The sequence below is a fragment of the Ambystoma mexicanum genome, chromosome 3q (genome assembly GCF_040938575.1).
Source record: "Ambystoma mexicanum isolate Mex_15411 chromosome 3q, UKY_AmexF1_1, whole genome shotgun sequence".
NCBI classification, from domain to species: Eukaryota; Metazoa; Chordata; class Amphibia; order Caudata; family Ambystomatidae; genus Ambystoma; species Ambystoma mexicanum.
Genome location: NC_090926.1, coordinates 794,471,745 through 794,491,411, shown reverse-complemented (window position 1 = coordinate 794,491,411; position 19,667 = coordinate 794,471,745). Strand labels below are relative to the sequence as shown.

The 19,667-nt window shown below is 47.4% G+C and overlaps 1 protein-coding gene across 1 annotated transcript in view; it reads left to right on the top strand.

Annotated features, from left to right (window-relative positions):
• The first annotated feature begins 12,308 nt into the window (after positions 1-12,308).
• The window catches only part of NHERF1 (NHERF family PDZ scaffold protein 1), a 191,295-nt gene continuing 183,936 nt past the window's right edge, over positions 12,309-19,667 (top strand). The window contains exon 1 of the mRNA XM_069654864.1: positions 12,309-13,288. Coding sequence (XP_069510965.1) covers positions 12,875-13,288 — 414 coding nt within the window. The 5' untranslated portion in view covers positions 12,309-12,874. The remainder of the gene's footprint in view (positions 13,289-19,667) is intronic.

Here is a 19,667-nt window from a genome sequence, read left to right as displayed (position 1 = left end):
GAGATCCGACAAAGTTGGTCTTCCCCAGAGTATTGCCGGAACTCTGATGCCCATGGGGTAGCCCAAGAAACACCTAGATCTGTTCCCCAGGCAAGTCTCACAAGCAGGCCGTGCTTTAAAAGACTAGGTGCACGACACAAATGAAGACAGACAAATGTGAAGTGGCTGTCTCTGAGGAAAGGGTGTTACCTGCCCTTCAAAAGGAATACAGACAGGCAATCCTCCAAGGCTACAGTCGTGCCAGTGGGCAGGGGGAGCCGTCTGGAATTAATGCACATGAACATTCCACAGCTGAACTGGGCAGACAGGGCTGACATGGGTGATATCTAATTGAATGTGGCTGTATTGATTATAAGTATGACCATGCACCATGCCTTAACTCCAGCATAACTTTATTTTAAGGTTCCACCTGCCACCATCATGGGCTTCGAATGATCATCATAGTTTTGGTACAGGGGGCATATTTTATATGCAGTCCCTGCACTGCAGAGACTTGACTGCAGCTATGAAATGGGCAACTGTCACCACTGAACTTGCACTCTGTCACTGGTAGTGCAAGTGCTGCAAATCAGGAAAATGATGCTGCAGGACACACATCCAAACGATGCTTTTGGCATGGAGTTTATGAAAGGAGGATCTGATCAGCAGATCACCCTTTCAGAGATGGAATAAACCGCACAATTCTATTATTTATTAAAAAATAAATAAAAGCGGAAAGATGGCAATTCAACCCACCCGGTCCACAGGTTTGTGTGGGTTTGCGAAAGGTCTGAATCCTCGGGGATATCCCTCAACCTACGGAAGGTAAGAACAGGTGACAGAGTGGTGGACTGCAACCCAAAAACAGCTATATTTTTCCATGGGACCCATGGAAAAGATACGTAGGCCCTGTGCAAAACAGGAGTATGTTTGTATTTTATTTTGCAATATTTAAACTCTTAGAACGACCCCTGCCCCCACCCTCTTACAGAGAGGAAACATGTCTATTTGCTCTGTGGGAACCATGGACTGGTGTATTCTGGTGCCACCAAGAAATCCTGTCGTCTTTCCATATTTTTGCAAGATCATCGTATACCCTCTCGCCTTCTTCTAGGTTGCGGGAAGGGGGGGGGGTGGAGAACCCAAGTGGGCTCCATCATGCACCCTTATCAAATGGTTGCAGTCCAGGTTTGCAGGTCCCTGCAAAAGGTGAGCACACAACAAATCTCATCAGCTGTGTTCAAGTAGCCAATCCGATGGCCCCGTAATAAAATTTGAAGACCCATTTTGGGTCCACACGTGCAAAATAACAACTCTAGAACCTGTAAAATGGCTTTATGGGTCTGTAGACAGTATTAGTGGACCCACTTTAACGGGCTGGGACTGAGGGTCTCCATCTTGAACTTTTTACTTCAATTTTTTGTTATTAGGCTAGTCGGGTAGGTGATCTCAAAAGTGTCTTGGCTGATCAATGATGTGGCAGAGGCCAACTTGATTAACATCCTCCAATGTACTTCGGCAGAGACAGAGAATATTGCTTGGGCCAAAAGGTTGGGGGTGGGATTGGGAGTCAATGGGGCTCATTATGAGTTGGCTGGTGTAGAATTAACATGCCGGTATTAAATTATACCGGCACGTTTCCACACTGGCCAACTACAAGCTTACCAGTGAGACACCTTATTTACCTCCATCTAAGAGTTTGAGTTATATAAGGCATCTTAACGGCAAGAATCTTTGGTATTATCGACACCGGCCGGCCCCATGGAGTCCAATCGGACTCCATGGAATGGGGATTTACAATCGTTACCGGCACTTCTAATCTGGCGGTAATACCACTGGACCGAGTGTCGGTAATGGTTTTACCATTTTCCGGTATCATGCAAAAGGCCAGATATCCCAAGCCCAACCGGGCCCCAGTCTACCGCCAGACAGCAGGGAAGGAACTGGGAAACCTCCCAAACAAGGATTGATGAGAACCCAACCCTGATTTGCCAAATGTGGCAACCCAAAAGCTAACTACTGGGTTTCTTAAAGAGTTGCAGACATAGTACAGACCTACGGCAAAAACTTTCATACACTTATTAAGAGATTGATATGATCAAAAACTACTACTATAGCCTTGATAATGATTCGAAAGGGTCGAAACACGTGTCGGCTGACCCAATTACATTATTAATTAAATAATATAAACCCAGCTGCAAAACCAGAACCTGTATTCTTTTGAGTGCAAGGTATCCAGATTGCACTACCAATTGGTCACTACAGGTGGTGTGGGAACTTGCGCCTCCGCCCCGTGACCTTGCTGCAGATTTGCAACTTTCTCAAATATATAATATGCAAAAATTAGCACACTGCTGTGCAAGTTGAATCAGCTTCTAGTGCCCAACCTTTTCTCTAGCTATTGTTAATCTAGTTGCACTGTATATTCTGTGATGCGCATCCTTTAACTACACCAAGGCCGACGGCACAGAGCGTATCCTTCTTTAGGTTAATTCCAAATAATTACATTTTATTTTGTGCTATCGAGGTGGCCTCAGAGAGAATATGGCAGTTACAGCAGCAAGAATGATGTGCTTCGTCGCTTCCCAAGACATGGATTTGTGCATTTTCAAAGCAGGGGACTCCACACCGTATAAAAGAATGGGGCAGGGGGTTCTGTCCAGGGTGTTAGAAGTAATCAGTTGTCCAGGGTGTTAGAAGTAATCAGTGGAAGGCACTACACATTGTGAGAAAGAATGGGGGCTTTCCAGGATGTTAGAAGTAATCACTGGCAGGCTCAATAGGGTGTACAAAAGAATGGGTGCTCTCCAGGGTTTTAGAGGTAATCGGCGGCAGGCACTGCACAGTGTAAGAAAGAATGGGGGCTCTCCAGGGAGTTAGAGGTCATCGGCAGCAGGTACTGCAGGGTGTAAGAAATCAGGGTGGCGCTCCAAACGGTTTTAAGAAGTCATACGTGGCAGGTACTACAGGGTGTATGAAAGTAGGAGGCTCCCCACGGTGTAAGAACTAATCACTGGCAGGCACTGAAGGGTTGAAGAAAGAATGGAGGGCTCCTCAGAGTGGTAAACGTACTTGGCGGCAGGCAGTTCAGGATGTTAAGGAGGATGTCGGGAGGTAAAGATTTGATCTGCAAGTGAAACACATGTGCATATGTGGGTGTTTGTGCATAGAGAGAGAGAGAGTGTATTTGTGTGTGTATGGAGAGAGATGATAACTCTGGGAGTGTAACCAAGACATGGAGATAAAACATTAGATTCCGCTATCCAGCAGCACGCAGGTAAGGAGATATAGATATATATTTTTCTAAACTACAGTCATTGACATGCAATTACTTGTTAGGCTGCTCTGGAGGTCTCACCCCGACCCGGAGCATAAACAAATCCATAGAACCTTTTTGGGTTCTAATGTGTGGCATTTCTTCCCATATAGGCCTCACTATGAGATGAGCTCTGCACGTGTGATCACGAAACAGGGGACACGCCAGATTTTGCAATCCACTAGCACGCAGGTAAAGATTTATATATTTCTCTACCACAATCAGTAACAGCGGCTGCGGTCACACATACTTATGTTGTTAGGCTGCTCCGGGTGCCTTATTTGACCCAGAGCACAAATACATTCATAGAACCAATTTGGGTTCTAATCAGTGGCATTTCATCCCATATAGATGTATTGCCTGACCATACAGGCACCTGGAAGGAACCTCTTATGGCTCATTGATTGTCGATGAGCCTTACGCTTCTACACAGGGTAAGTGCGATCCATCAACTAACTGTTTAACCTGTGACCTACCTTAACCTTCGGGCAGGCTGGTAAACACCAGTCGACACAATAGAGAGGACTTAAGCAGTGATAGCTTTCCTTTTCTTTTTCCTGTGTTGTCTACAGGTTGTAAATTGAATCATCAGTGTTCCTACGACTTACTCTTGTTGTGCTGTGGAGCTGCCACCTGCATTGTGGCGGCATTGAACATCACGTGCTACTATTTTGGAGCATGGTAAGTTTCCCTTCAGGGACTACACGTAAGCTACTTATAGAGACTTTTGTATATATTTATCCCAGACTCAGAACACAACACTACACATTTGTTTTGTTATAGATCTATACCACAGGCTGTGAAGAACCCAGACCACAATTCCTGGTCCTGATGAAGGCTGTTGTACTCAGAGCTATTTAAATTGCAATATACCGAAACACTATTGTGTCGACTCTTTATGTATATGTGTGCCCAGGGGCCTTGAAATGTTTGATGTTTAATTCAATACTGTACTGTAATACTTCCCTTGAAATGCAAAGGCATGTATGTTGTTAATCACTAGACCATTGAAAAGTGTACAAACAACTTTATCACATTGTTTTGTATGTTTTTGATGGGAATGGGTTGGGTTCACTAGGTTATCCTGTATGAAATACTTATCAACTTCCCTCTATTAATACACAAGATGGTCGTTTTGTTGTAAACACTATCAATTTGTCAGTGTGTTATTTTGTGTAACCTGGGTCGCCATGATGAATTGTCTATACACATTGGGGAGAGAGAGAGACAGACAGACAGACAGAGCGTGAGGAGTGGGAAGTTGTGTGGAGTGAGCATAAGTCTGCAATAAAGCGAAGGATAGTAATGTCCAAACTGTACAGTAGTTGTGGCTGAATGAGTAGTGCAACACCACTCAGCTCTATAGGTGCATGAAAAAGAACAGCGATCATGGCCGTTTCAGACATCAGAGCGGGATATCTGAATAACATATCAACTATGGGTGTATGAAATATACATGCCATAAAGGATTTGAAGGCCAGCTGTTAGTGTTTGAAGCAGCACTTGCTCTACCACCTTCGACTCTCCAGATGTTTTGAACCACAACTTACATCATTCATAGCTAGTACAACAGCCGCACGGGAGCATAGGTAGGGTCGCGACTTGGGGGGGGGGGCCTGGATGTGGGCCAAAAAGGGGGAGGACACCAGGGGGAAGGGGAAGTCTGTGAGGAGCAACTGGGGTCACTGGAAAAGAAATGTATTACGGAACGGTGAAGTATCATGCCAGGCTCTCAAAGAGCAGTCCAGGCTACGGGGAGGGGGTGGGGGTCTGGTCGGTACCCGGGTCATTTATTATTCCCTGGCTCGTTCCCGGGAACATGGGGGGTGATGGCACCAGTACCCCCCACATTCAAGCGATGATTGATGACGTAACCGTGCATATGATGTCATTCATGTATGGTCGTGTCGCATTTTTAAATGTGGCCTATGCCTTCCAAACAATACCTGTGTCTGGTGTCTCTCACTGGCCCTGCCTCTTGCGCCACCCAATGTCAGTGGTGAGGCATCATTGGAGTTGGCCAAAATATCTGTAGAGCCAAAGTTTCCTGCCCCCCCTTGCACTGCGGGTTACTTAGCAGCACTGCGCCAAAAGACACATGAACCAGCCCAGCTGATACTATGTTAATGTTAAAGGATATTTGTACCGCGCGCTAGGGTAATAAATGGCACAGCTGCAATATGTACGGAGCAGAACCTGGCATATAGGTTACAAGAAACTGCGCAGCGCTGGAGGCGAGAGGTCACCGCGGCAATTACAGGCCTATGGAACAGCGTGTCACGAAGCGCGAGCGCAATGGTTCTATTTGCATATGAAACAGCACGACAGCTGCATATCTGTGAACAGCAGGGCAGTAATGGCAGTGATGGCACTAGATAACGAAGTAGCCGCGTGACAACGCCGCAGTCACTCCCTCCAGTCTATATGATGGACCAGGCTAAAGTGGGCGACACTTTTACGAGAACGTCCCAGGACCAGGGGAGACCTGTGCTGCCAATCACGGTAGCACCAGCCTTTTCCACAAGTAGGATCAGTTTTCTAAACACCCTTGAAAACTTGTTTAGCACTGTATTACGATTGAATTCATTTTACTGCCTTTCACCGAGTCAGCCATACCATTTGTTTACTTTGAAACATGCCATTTTAATCGATTTAGTGTCGTTTACTGAGATGCAAAGGTTTAGAAAATCTTTGGTGCCCTATTTAATCCCACAAAGAAGGTAATTAGCAGGTCAGTGGCGTCAGGACCATGACATTTGTGTAATGATAACACCAAGAAGCCTTCTGTCCCCCCCACACCCCCACCAATGGCGGTAGAGAGATATATATATATATATATATATATATATATATATATATATATATATATATATATATATATATATATATATATATATATATATACACACTAGCTGCCTCTTAAAACAAATAATGTGTGTGAAAGAGACCCCTGGCTTAGCACAGGACTTATGAGTGTCCATGGTTGTCATGGTAGGCATACGGGTATAAGCACAGAGAAAACTGCGGGTCGTTAGGTTGTAAACTGTAGGCGTGTAGCGCCGCCCATTGCACATGCCCTGACTTGCAGGATTCTTTTCATGCCAAAAGCGACCAAAACCCTCTTTGTAAAACCCCACAAATAAATGGGATGTCAGAACATGTTCTCGTTAAAAAAGATGTCATACAAATGACAGGCCGCGTATGACCAAAATGACACTGCATTCAGATGTCAGCAATGTTGTATTTGTGAAGGCGCCCTTTTAAAACACTTCTTTGTAATTGTAGAAGTTAGCAGTGAACCCCTGGCGCTGCCCTGTGGCAGCTATTACACGCCTGACCCCGTCCCCCGCCGTGCATCCCACGGTGATCATGGCCCGATCACCGGCGGAGGTAGGAGGGGGGAGGGGGGTATAGCACGTTTCCTTCAAGCTCCTATATTAAATTTGAAAGCACTTCTCCATCCATGGCGCCTGAGCGGCATTCCTCTGCCATACGCTAGAATTACGCCTCCAATCAGACTGCACATCAATGAAGAAGAAACGGATTGGACGCTGTAACGAGGTGGGTGGGCTCCATTTCCCACATAACACTTGCCCCCCCCCCCCGTACACCTGCGGAGCTCCTTTTTTCCGTCACTGAAACAAAATTAATGCTCCGGGGCTCCGTCATGAACACGTCACAAGGAGTGTGCTTTCAGAAAAATAAACAGTTGTCAAGGAAGCATGCGCAGAATCATTGCTGCAAAGTGTGTTCTCACAAAACTAACACTATTCCCTCAAGGCAGGCTCAGTGGCAACAGGCTGCAGACCCTCTCCAAAGAAACACGAATCCCTGCACTGGAGTCCCGGGGCTCAATTGGAGGGTACACGCGGGTGGACGGCGTCCCCCCACTTTTTGCAGACGTCCCCCCACTTTTTTCAGTGGGCACCTAGATATGTTATTTCTGGTGACACCACTCAATCGGTATGTTAATGAGTTCCCCCCCACTTTTTTTTAGGACTTGACCCCTGCGCTGGTTGCTCAGTGGTGCTCAAAATCACTTTGAGCAACGTATCACCAGGGCTTTATCTCTCCATTTTAGCATGAATTGAAATAACCCCAAAATAACTGTCTTTGGCGAGGGAATGGGAGTCGTGGGGGAAAGAAACTGGTGCCCCTAGACATCCATTGGGGGTTCGACCTTCAGCCTAATTGGCAATTGGCCCTCGTCAAGAATAAGGCACCATCATTGGCTGATATGGCGAATGAACTCAGAAAAGGAACTATCAGTATTTCGGCCAGTTTCTTGCCAGAAGCATCGCTAGTTGCCATGTGAACCTGCCATTTCTTCTCCCTGCATCCCTTTTCATTCACTATTACCGGTCGCATTGGTTTTGGCCATATGGTCGCGCAAGCACCATCATATGTTCCAAAACTAAAATTAGTACTGAGACTACAACTATTATTTCACTGCCCTTACACTCACTGCCACCGCATAGCCTATGCCCCTTTCACCACTTTGCCCTCTGGCTACTACCCTCCCCCACACCCGCTCCAATATGACAACTTCCATCTCCTCTGTGCTACCATCGCCCGATACCACCTTCATCAGATGTTATTTGCAACTCTTCCTCCTCTGTATCACTCTTATCACCTGATATTACTATCTCCTCTGTATCACTCTTACCACCTGATATTACTATCTCCTCTGTATCACTCTTACCATCTGATATTACCATTTCCACTGTATCACTCTTACCATCTGATATTACTACCTCCGCTGTATCACTCTTACCACCTGATATTACTATCTCCTCTGTATCACTCTTACCATCTGATATTACCATTTCCACTGTATCACTCTTACCACCTGATATTACTATCTCCTCTGTATCACTCTTACCATCTGATATTACCATTTCCACTGTATCACTCTTACCACCTGATATTACTACCTCCTCTGTATAACTCTTACCACCTGATATTACTACCTCCTCTGTATCACTTCCGATCTTTGATGTGTTTCTCTCATCTTTTAGCCTGTGTCCCGCCACCTCCTCCTGGTCCCTTGATCTTGAGGGATAGGGAGTTTTTGCTGCTGTAGATTTCATCAAGGTAGAAATAATTGAATTTTTGACAAAATATTTTGCCAAAAATATATGTGGGGTTGGGTTTAGGTGTATAAGTAATGTAGGAGGGTTAAGGGTGAGGCTGTGGGGATTCCCCCCCAGTATATATTTGTGGCAAAAGCCACCAGTAAAAAAAAAATAATGTCTACGATTTCTACATCGATGAAATAAATTTGAAGAAATCACAGACACTTCCTCCTCACTTTCACCCGCTCCTCGTGATATCACCACCTCCTTCACCCTTACATGTACCTCCTCTTCCTTCCCCATGGACCTTACCACCTACTTCCTCAATCTATTAGCTCAACGCCTCCTCCTGCTCTCCCACTGATGTCACATCTCCAAATTCCACCATGTCTCCAGCCTCTGCTCTCTTCAACTCGCTTCAGTCTGCCTTCACCACCAAACATGGGCCTCCTGCTTGCCCAGAGCACATTGGTAGATGGGGGCCTCATAGTGCTCTTCCTCGTTAGGGCTCATGGATAGTAGAGGCACCCGGGTCTGATAACTGGGCCTGGGCTAGCCTAGACTACTGCCCCTGGGTGCACGTGCAGGGAAGGTCCCTGTAGCTCATGGAGCATCTCCTTGGGGCCTGAAAATAACTCCTCTGGTACGTGGGCAAAGGACTGAGTTTGCAACATTGTATCCTGTGAATGAAATTGACAGTAGGACACATGAGGTCTCCCTTTCCTCGCTAGGGTTTTGGGTCTACTTAGAGAGCTCAAGGCTCTGTCGGAAGATGGTGTATTAGAGGTGTCCTGGACGGCATCGTTAGGGCAGGAGAAAGGGTAGAATCAACTAGTTTCTTCGCTCCACGTTTGTGCCTGTATACAGCACTTATCCTTGGCTGTACTGTATATAATCCTGATGATTCTGTAACTTAAGCTGAACAACCCTCTTCTTGCCTTCGCGCCCGAATACCACTGGGTCTGGTGCTCTATATAAATAATAAAACAAACAAACAAACAAACTAGGAGGGTCCTGCCTGGAGCTACTGAAGGGTTGGGGAGGACTCAAAGACTGCACTACAAACTAGCACTAGGATTGCCCCCCTCCCCCTGTGATGAGGACACAGAGAGAGTGACCTGAGGATCCTCTCCATTTGACCCAACATCTAGTGGCTAGGATGACACCCTGCCCGCTGCCTCATCCTCTTGGTGGTACCCAGAACCAGGAAGGGAACTTCATCACAATATATAAATACATATGTATAACGCTACCTGCCTGAGCAATGTGAGCGCATACTTGTCCCCAAACATGTATTTCTAAGTATCAGTTTAATACGATCCACAAGGTAACGACGGGCGGCCCTGTGTGTGAAGGCAGTGTATTGTGGTTGTGTGACTGAGGTTAGAGCACAGAGCCGATACTGTGTGCACTCACATCTAGACAAATTAGGTGTTGAGGTTGATCGATTGTTGTGGAAAGTATGATCGATTGGTTGGAGATGCAGGAATATTCCTACTTCAAGATGACGGGGCCAAAAGTTTGAGCGGGAGCGGAAAAGTCAGTCCTAAACCTGCATTCTAATGCATCTTCTTTTCCCGGGATGGATGGCTTTGGGGCAAATAGTCAATGCTTTCTAAAGGCTGCCACTTTTGCAACCTACTGGTGGAATGTTTTTTTCTTGTAGGAGAAGGATCTTTGGGATGGTTTCTAGGAGTTAGTGAACAAACACACTTATTTGGGAACCTTGTTTCACCAGAGTGGCTCCTGGTCCCACCATATTAACGGGACCCAAATACAATTCAATCAGGTTTTGGAGGCCTGAGCCGCTTTTATCATAGATACAGCGGTAAGAGAATGGACATATGTCAAAAGGTTATGGAAATCAAAATACATGCCGCCATAGTATATGGTTGTGAAATATGGGGTTGTTTGAACTGCTGCAGACTGGATGGAGTGCAAGATACATTCCTGAGAAAAATAGTAGAGATTGGCCCTAGTGCACCAGGAGACACTTTACGAGCAGAGCAGGGTGTAAAAAGTAGTGCGGTTCTCGCTGAGTGCAAGTTCTTGGCCACTCTTCTCAAGGCCATGCAATTCGAGATCCCCAAACCTATCTGATTAAATGCTGTGCGAGAAATGAGCTGCTCAGGAGCAAAAGGAAAACATTTGTGGTACAATAACAGGAATCAGGTACATAAAAAGTGGGGTATCAAATTGAGTCAAATAAACAGTTCAACTGGGCTAAAGACTATTCTTAGGGAAAAGCCAACTAGATGAAATGTGTTCTTATGACGAACCGTGTTGCCACTTTACCACCAATGGCATTTTATGCAGCTTCACTGCGAGCTAATAGCGAGACAGGAGCGGTCAGTTGCCGGAGATCCCCGGGGCATAGATGAATGATATTAATGGCCCACCTAAACATTTTATCATTGTTAGCGAGAATGTACCGAGTGGGCGGACAGAAAAAATGCCACTGTGGAGTAGGCTATGATGAGAACATTTTGCACTTCAGCTGACATGCTCGAATTTGATTGCTTTGAGAAGAGTGCATTTTTAAAACTATGTTGTCAAGTTTGTAATTGGGCATACTGCGAGTGCTATTCACTTATTTATGTGTTTTAATGATCCATATTTTATATCTTACGTTTGTTATTTTGTCAAGGAGGGAATCAAATCTATGTAAGAGCTATTTGATTTTTTTAAACATTGCTTTTATGGTTAAAATAGGCTCACGGTATTGTTGTGTTTTTTGTATGTTAATGGCTAACGCAGAATAGACGATTTCTTGTGCTCTAGGACTTGGCAGCGGGGCTGGATAAAGCTGTGTGGTGGGTGTGTGTGTGTGTGTGTGCTTGTGAATGGCCCTTTCTGTGCTATACATTATGTAGCCCAAAGTGAGTGCTATGCAGCTGTCCACCCACAAAGACCGTGGCAAAGAAGGTGTGGCGATTTCAGAACTAGGCATCTCGGGTGCCAGTTCTTTGAGGAGAATAGCAGGGACAACCAGTCCAGGAAGCACACTAGGCTGTTGCAACAGCTTGACTGCCTGTTTTGAGAAAAGAATTAAGGGAGGCTGCCCATGTAGCCGCCTCTAAGCCCACCACGATCTTCCCACAGCGTGTAGCCTGCCGCCTGTGCTCTGCTCCGATAACATCTGGCGAAACACACCTGAAATCCGTGCAAGCACTCTGCAGCGAGCCCATCAATGTGATATGTCCAATGTTAGTGCTTAAACGTTACACGCCACGAGTTTCATTTTTGGACTCTGCTGGGAATGAGCCCCCGCCCACTTAAACCTATACCGGGGAGTGCCTGGACTTTTTTCCCTCCCATTTAAAGCACTGCTCGGGCCCGACTTCCTACCAACGCAAAAATACCTTCTTATAAGTAGCTTATTTGTAAGCAGAAGGGGGGAAACTGGTAGCAGTGCTAAGAACTTTAACGACAAGCAATTTCTTGTTCCGTTCTAATGAAGTTTGGCAAGTTATAAGTAGGATTTTCGTAAGATTCTAAGATGAATATCAATGGGATATGTGTGAATGGGCTGGCTGATATGCCCTGGACCCGTCTTGCCAGCACTTTGCCCTGATCCCCTGCTGTCCGTGTGCCCTGATCCCGGCCACTTCCCTTGTGACCCATAGGAGCTACACCTGTGCCTTCGCTCGCCTGCTCCCTCATAGACGTCTCGTCTGCGCTCAGTTTGGCGGAAGCTGCAGCTGGGCGCTGGTGCCACCTCTGTGGCTCGGCTCTCTGGTGGCATTCCGCAGTGCTGTCCCGGTGCCCTGCCAGCCCCGTCGTGCCCTGGCGGGAATGCCATCATCTTGAGTATCTGCTTCGCTCTTCATTTGCATACTCCCAACCAGCCAGTAAGCCGTCGCCTGGCTACGCTCTGCGCGCTGTGATTGGCCGTACTATCTGTCCGTCGGACATCTCAGACCGCCCCCCTACATAATCGGCTACCGGACTTGAACAGTTCGGAGTCCGGTTGCTGCCCACGGGGTAAACATCCGGGAGTTCTGGGGGCAGGGGCACTGCAGTAAGCTCCGAGACATCAGACCGAGATCCGGGGGCGGCCGGGACAGTAGAAGGGACTGCGGAAATCCAGCGAGTTGTGGACTCTCGATTGCAAAACTCCGGAGGAGCTTCGCCAGAATAGCGCCTCTTTCACCCACTCGCCTCCAGCTGCGATATTCCGCTCCCCACTCCTCTAGTGCCGCTTGCTTCGCCCTTGCTCCTTGGAATCCGCCTGTTGCTCCTTTATCTCTGGCGTGCCCGCTAGTTGTCCATTCAACTTATAGCCCCTTCTTTTAGCCCCGTTTGGCTATATTTGCACCATTTGATCATTTGTACCCCCTGCCACTCCTGCTCCAGTAGCTCACCTGCCCCCATTCAGCTTTCCATATTTTCACCTGACCCTCCCGCCCCATCAGGTCACTTTATTTCCCCTTGGCTTCCCCGCTGCCCCCTGTAGGCCCCCAGTTGCTGTAGGACGATCTTGGCGGCGCTCCCTCCCAAGTCCATGGCAGGACCGGCGGAAGAGCTGCCCCGGCTCTGCTGCCTGGAGAAGGGCCCCGACGGCTACGGCTTCCACTTGCACGGGCAGAAGGACCGCCAGGGGCAGTTCATCCGGCTCGTGGAGAGCGGCTCTGCGGCGAGCTCCGCGGGTCTGCGCCCCGCCGACCGCCTGGTGGAGGTGAACGGCCACAACGTAGAGACGGAGAGCCACCAGCAGGTGGTGGAGCGGATCCGGGCGGCGGCGGGCACCCTGCGGCTCCTCGTGGTGGACCCGGACGCCGACGAACGCTTGAAGAGCCTGGGCATCCCCTGTACAGAGAACCTCATCCGCGGGCTTCCAGGGGACCGGGCTACTACTGGCCTCAAAGGCGCAGAGGAGGATGGGCTGCAGAAAAAAGGACCGAGCCACAAGCAGCAGGTAACGGAGTCCCCCACACCACACCATGGGCCTGGGGAGGGGGCTGCTCCCAGGGGCAACGAACATGGCAAAGACGGGCCATAACTAAGTAGGAGAGGAGGGCATGCTAGAGTAGTGGGAGAATAAAGGGGGGTGGAGGTTACGGGTACCACAGGGGTGAGCAGAGTAAGGCGGGAGATCCCAGGGGGCAGGAGCAGGTGGCTGGAGAGCTTAAAGTGACGAATGTTATTCATTGAAAGGCTTAGCACCTGGGTTGGCATCAAACAGTCTCTCCCGAAATTGTGAGCTCTATCTGGCATCTTTATATACTTTAAAGGTACTCGCCGAAACTAGCCTAATGTATGGGTGTGAGAAAGAGCCGTGCATTCCAAGGCACCAAGGTGAAGGTTGCGCTTTGTGCAAGATATTGCCCAATGGCAGAAAGGGGGGCACGGGGCTTTCCTTTCCACCAGGACATATACTGGCACGGTGTTCCACCCACCTGACATGGGGGTAAAGGAGAATTGCACTACTACTGACCGGGGAAGCGGGGGCATGGGAGATTACCACTCCCCCTAGTTAGTATATGTGAACCCTGGGGCCCCCTGGGAGGGATGGCCACACCGCCATCATGCAACGAACACGTGGATTTCTGATCATAGGGTCACTTTGCACCGGTAGCTAAGCTCTGCCTCTTATTAGACCAGGTGAGTGCTGTAGACACAGGCTAGCACCTCCAAGCTGATATCTGGGTACAAGGACACAGAGGTGTACATCAAGTTTGAGAATGATATGCCAACCATTATACCTGTGGGTGATGGAACAGAGCATAGACACGCACTGAGCAGGCATGACACACTCTCTTCCGACATTAGTGGGGGTTCAGTAATGCAGCACCACAGAAACCTACACATCTACTGTTTGGACATGGAGAATAAATCTCTAGGGGAACGCGGCAGCAGAGGCTGTCGGATACTTTCATATAGTCTTCTAGACCGAGGGAGAGGTCATTATAGTGGGATAATGACCCGCCCCCATTTATGACCAAAGGCGCAGTAGAGGGTGGCAAGTTGGGTAAGGGTCACTATCCTGGATGATCGTGGCATCTCCCAAGGTTTACAGGGCCAATAGCACAGTGTAGTATCAGAGTTTAGGTTTGGGCATTGTGGTGTTAAGTGCCAGGCTATTATGCAAGTCTATGGAAAAAGGACGAGCATACTCGTCCATGGCACTTATAGTGAAATGGACAAAACATGTTTGTAATTTAAATTTAGTTGTGTATTGTAGCTTGCCTTTATATGAAGTAAGCATTTTAATGGTAAGATTGGTTGAACTGCAAGCTTCACAATGACGTGCACTGGTTGTAATTGTGACAAAATGACTACTGCTCTGCAGTATACACGGAAGAGTAGCGGCTGAACCACCGTCTTAGCTTAGCCTCACACTACTATAAAAGTCACCAAGGTCCTTTAATCAGACTGGTGGTACAGCGCCCCGATGCCTGGGGGCTACCAGCACAATATAAGTACACATAACAGGGCCTCTTCAAATACCTTTGGTTTCTTCACTTTGGGCACTCCGCATCGTTGAACCAGGCGTCTGGGAGCTTGAAGAGACGGAGTTGACATCAGCTTGGTGGGCAGGTTGACTGGGTCCAACACAGGGTGCGGTCCCAGCAACAATGACACAGATGCTTGGGACAGGCAGGCGATGTCTGGGTCAGTTTAGCTGGAATCAGGGTCTAGAGCTGTTCCTTGACTTCTGGGTTGCTGGAAGGCCCACTTCAGGGTCTCAAAGGACACAGTCGAGTCCTTAGTTGTGCACTACCACTACAGGTAGTTGTCTAGCACCTAAAGTGGGCCCTTCGCCTCCAATGCTCAAGTCAGCAGAGAGGCTTTGGTCCAACAGCATTGTCACCCCAAGTGTTCCATGGGGTGGGGGGAGTTCAGAGCTCCACTCTGCTATGGAACCCTCTAGCTACACTACTATAGTAGAGGACTGTCGAAAATACTGTATCCCCAACAGAGTTCCCGATGAATTCTCCTTCTTTCCCAGTTTAGACCAATGCCCTGTGACATTTTGCTTTAAAGTAAGCCTCCTGTAAGGGGTCCAATTTAGGATGTTTTAACAAGTGTCCTTTGCCTTCTTACGTCATACCCAGAGTATGTTGTCTGCAGGAAAAATGCTGGACAGGAGGTTTTAGAGAGCCCTGGCAGAAACTAAGACAGTGGAATCCCTCTTGGCCTACCTCTCTCCAATGGCTACTACAACTCCATCTCCTTCCCATGTCTGTTGACTTTAAAAGGACTTCAGTGGGCATCACCTTGGTGTGAGAGTGTCTTTATGTCTGTGTTGCCTTTGAAGCATTGATTCCCAGGGAACATCCAGGGGTGTTCTGGAAGGAAGATGTTTTACTTCCTACAGGAGGATCAAAACCTCCAGGAGGATCAAAATGCAGCCTTCTCACATTGCTGTTGTGGAGGCATCCAGGTCAGACAGCCAATACACATCTCTTTTAGAGCTCAGCACTGCTCACCAATCTGACACTAGTATGCTATCAAATTGTCATTGCTGTGGCTGTATGATTGTGTGACCCCAAGCCACCATGCAATAACCAGGAATAGCTTATATTTTACAGTTAAACATGTCACCAGGAATACTAGGTTTCACAGTTATGTTTTGAATCAGCGGTGCAGACAATTAAAAAGCCCCCCCCCCCCTTGCCTGTTGGAACTGCTTCAGCAGCTGTCAGGAAGGCACATTTGATCTTTGCACCTGCCCCATGGCTACTGCAGAGTAGTTGCTGTAGATGTCAGGAGACTGGCACACCAAATGCACATAAATACTCTATGATGTTGGTGTTGAAGCTTAATGAAATGGGGGTCTTACTAGCAAGCCTCCCTTTTAGTGACAGAATTACCAGCATCATTTTATTAATATAAATCAAAAAAGGCTAGGGCTTTAGCACTCTCGCAGATAAAAACTCTTCACAGTAATCTGAAAGGAATCCATTTGTCTACAAGCAAGTGATGGCACTATTCCATGTTTTGTTTTCACTTCCTTGACTGATGATGCAATGGAAAAAAAGATCTGTGCAGACAGGGAGTGTTTTGTTGAAAGAAGTCTTTTATGGGATATTGCAGGGCTGTTCATTAAATGCAGAGACATCTTTTGTGCTGTTTCCCTAATCTGCTGAAATCTGAATGATTTGGACACTGGAATATAGAACTCTTGAATGTAGTCAATGGATGCATTCTGATTGGCTTGGATGAGGTAAATAATGAATTTTCTGTGCTAATATAGGAACACGCTTCACCGCCAATCTGATAAATATATATATATATATATATATATATATATATATATATATATATATATATATATATATATATATATATATATATATATATCTCACAATAAAATTCTTCCCTTCCCCGGGACACGCAATAGGGGTACAGGTAATTCCCATCACTACCCATTGGACACTGGAATAGAGGAGCACTGTACTTCTCCTCACCTGCTATGGAGGTGCATGTGGTGTCATGGGAGCATAGCACCATCGTCAATGGGCAGTAGAATATAGGAACACAGCACTGCTTCTCGTGGGACATAGTAGTGGGGGTGGGCAAGGGGATACAGCATTGCCTCCCAGTGGGCATGAGGAATTTGCACCCATCTGACACCGGAAAAACGGGTACACTGTACAGCCACTCGCCCAGAATGCAAGTACACTGCGCGGTGGCTGGGCATAGAACATTCTGGTACCCATTACTACCCATCATTAATGGGGTATAGGGCGAAAACACTTCCACCCACAAGGCATCTCTACAGTCCTTTGAACTCTGCAGCATAGTGAACCACCCCGTCCTTCTGCCCCCCTACACCCGCCAGGCCCCTCACCTGGCAAAGACGTATGACACTGCCACTTTTCAGACATCGTTTAACACTGCACAGCCCCCAACAAATTTGGGGAGGAAGGCACGCCTCCATGTATCCTTTATCCCAGAGGTTAAGTCCTAAAAAAAATTAAATAGTGGGGGTCTCATTAACATACACGATGGGATGTGACGTCACCAGAAACTAGCATATCAAGGTGAAATATGCAAATGTAGTCCAAATGGCTTTGCATAAGTATACAAACAGCACATGACAAATCGGAATTTGCCCGTCATAAAATCAACATACACAAAAAAAGGGATATTTTCTTCTAATAGGGTATGAACATGTTAAAAAGTGTGCACGCTTTAAACCCCAAGAATCAATGCCAATGTTTGCCCTGGAGAGTGCAGTCCCGAAATATGACATTTCACCTGTAATTGTTTGTGTTTGTGTCATGGTGAAGTCCTTGACCTGTCAGCCTAGTGACCCCGGTTCGAATCCCCAGGTCTCCATTAAAATTATAATTTCGAAAGGCAATCAACGTGTCTCCTTTCACACAAGGCCTCTAAAATACCCTGGGGGACAGCCAGAGGCGTAGACAGGGTAGGGCCTGAAGGGCAAGGCCCACCCAAATCCCACTCAGCAGCGCTGTGTGGGCATTTATAGATATTTTTGTCACTGCAGTGGGTCCAGCTACAGGCCCCATTTGGTAAACAATCCTGGCTACGCCTCTGGGGACAGCGTCCACCCTCTGAAAAAAGTGGGGGTGAGGAGGACGACGCCACCCACTGTTCTTGAGCCCTGCTTTCTCCTAGCTCCGCACGTTCAGTGTCTTTTCTCTAGACTCTGCCCCTCCCCCCATATATGTTTGCATCATGCTCCCCACTCTCCATGTCTCTATATTCCGGGACCCGCCCACTGCATGTTTCTAGTCTGCAAAGTTAACAGCGCAATCACGCTTCACCCGGCGCCAGCTCGGCTCCCTATCCATCGCGTGCACATGCAGGGGAATAGGACGGTGACATCTTCTCGAGGAGTAAAGTAGTTTATTAAGCACGCCACAGTTATGTTATCCCGGAAGAAGAAGTGTCAGTGCTCCTAGAAGAAAACTCCAAGTGCGCTACAATGTGCATATGCCTGCCCTCTCACCCCGAGCCCGAGGAGGCGCAGGGGCCGAGCCGAGAAGAGAGATCTGGGCCATGAAGCTAATGGAGTGAGCCCAAGCTTCGCTTTTCTGCTTGCGTCAACTAGTCCACAGTTTTGAGTTGGCCAGCTTTAGGACAGCTTTTGTTTTTTTTGGATTAATCATTAAACTCATGGAACGCGGGATTGGCAAGTGGGGCGTTCAAAGTTTGAGGTCTACAGTTGCAAAATCAACATTGTGGTATAACATAAGCTACTTTCTGCGTATGAATGGAAAGCTATGGAAAGCTGTCCATTTAATATACGCTACTTTCTGCGTATGAACTTTCTGCGTATGAATGGAAAGCTGTGCATTTAATATACGCTACTTTCTGCGTATGAATGGAAAGCTATGGAAAGCTGTGCATTTAATATACGCTACTTTCTGCGTATGAACTTTCTGCGTATGAATGGAAAGCTGTGCATTTATTATACGCTACTTTCTGCGTATGAATGGAAATCTGTACATTTATTTTAACTGCAGCAATTGCTCTGGCCAGCTTCCATGTCTCTGTCTCCCCTTTTTCACTCCATTAAAGAAGGGGGCAAGTCATATGCACAGCAGTCTTGGGCCTGCCACTAATGGGGCACTCCAGCTTGAATTGCTAGTTCGGGTCCTCTGCGCGGGGATATAGACAACCCCAAGACATGTTTCGCCTCTTTGGGCACCATCATTGAGACGGTTGCTTAATTGCAGGCGGCCTAGCATTTTTGGTTGGACTGCCACCATTGTTTGGGACCAAGACTGCTCTGTGTATGGCTGATCTACTTCTGCTGTGCCGGCCCACACAGGCCAATGAGCAGCGATGTGGACCCCGCGCGCTTGTAAATAATTCAAAACCTTCACCCATCACATTGTGTTTTCTTTGTAGTTTGGTCATACAAATACAACCAGCATTTCAAGCTTCGCAAATGGGGCGGCAGCAAGCTTCACTCTCGCGCTGGACTAGTATGCCGTCGGCATCAGGTGTGCAAGCTTTACTCCCAGTCCCACCGTGTGCGGGTCTAGGGGCATTGCAAGTGCCCACCACACGTACAATTTGAAGATGGAATAGGCAGCATCAGTGCAAACATCCCTCGAGAGAACACAGTGCCGGAGGCAGTGGTCGAAGTGAGCGGGAGCGGTCGGGAGCGGTGCTCCTATACTTGTTTAAATTACCTTGTACAGCTCCTATACTTTTATTTTAAAAAGAAACCGTTCCGGAATGGTTTTGTTTTAAAATAACAGTCTAGGAAGAAGTTGAAACCTTCACTTTCAGTGCACTGCACTGAACGTTCCCTTAAACAGCAGGTACAAGTGTTTGGGGGGTGTATTGTGTGTGGGAGGGGTTGTGGCAAT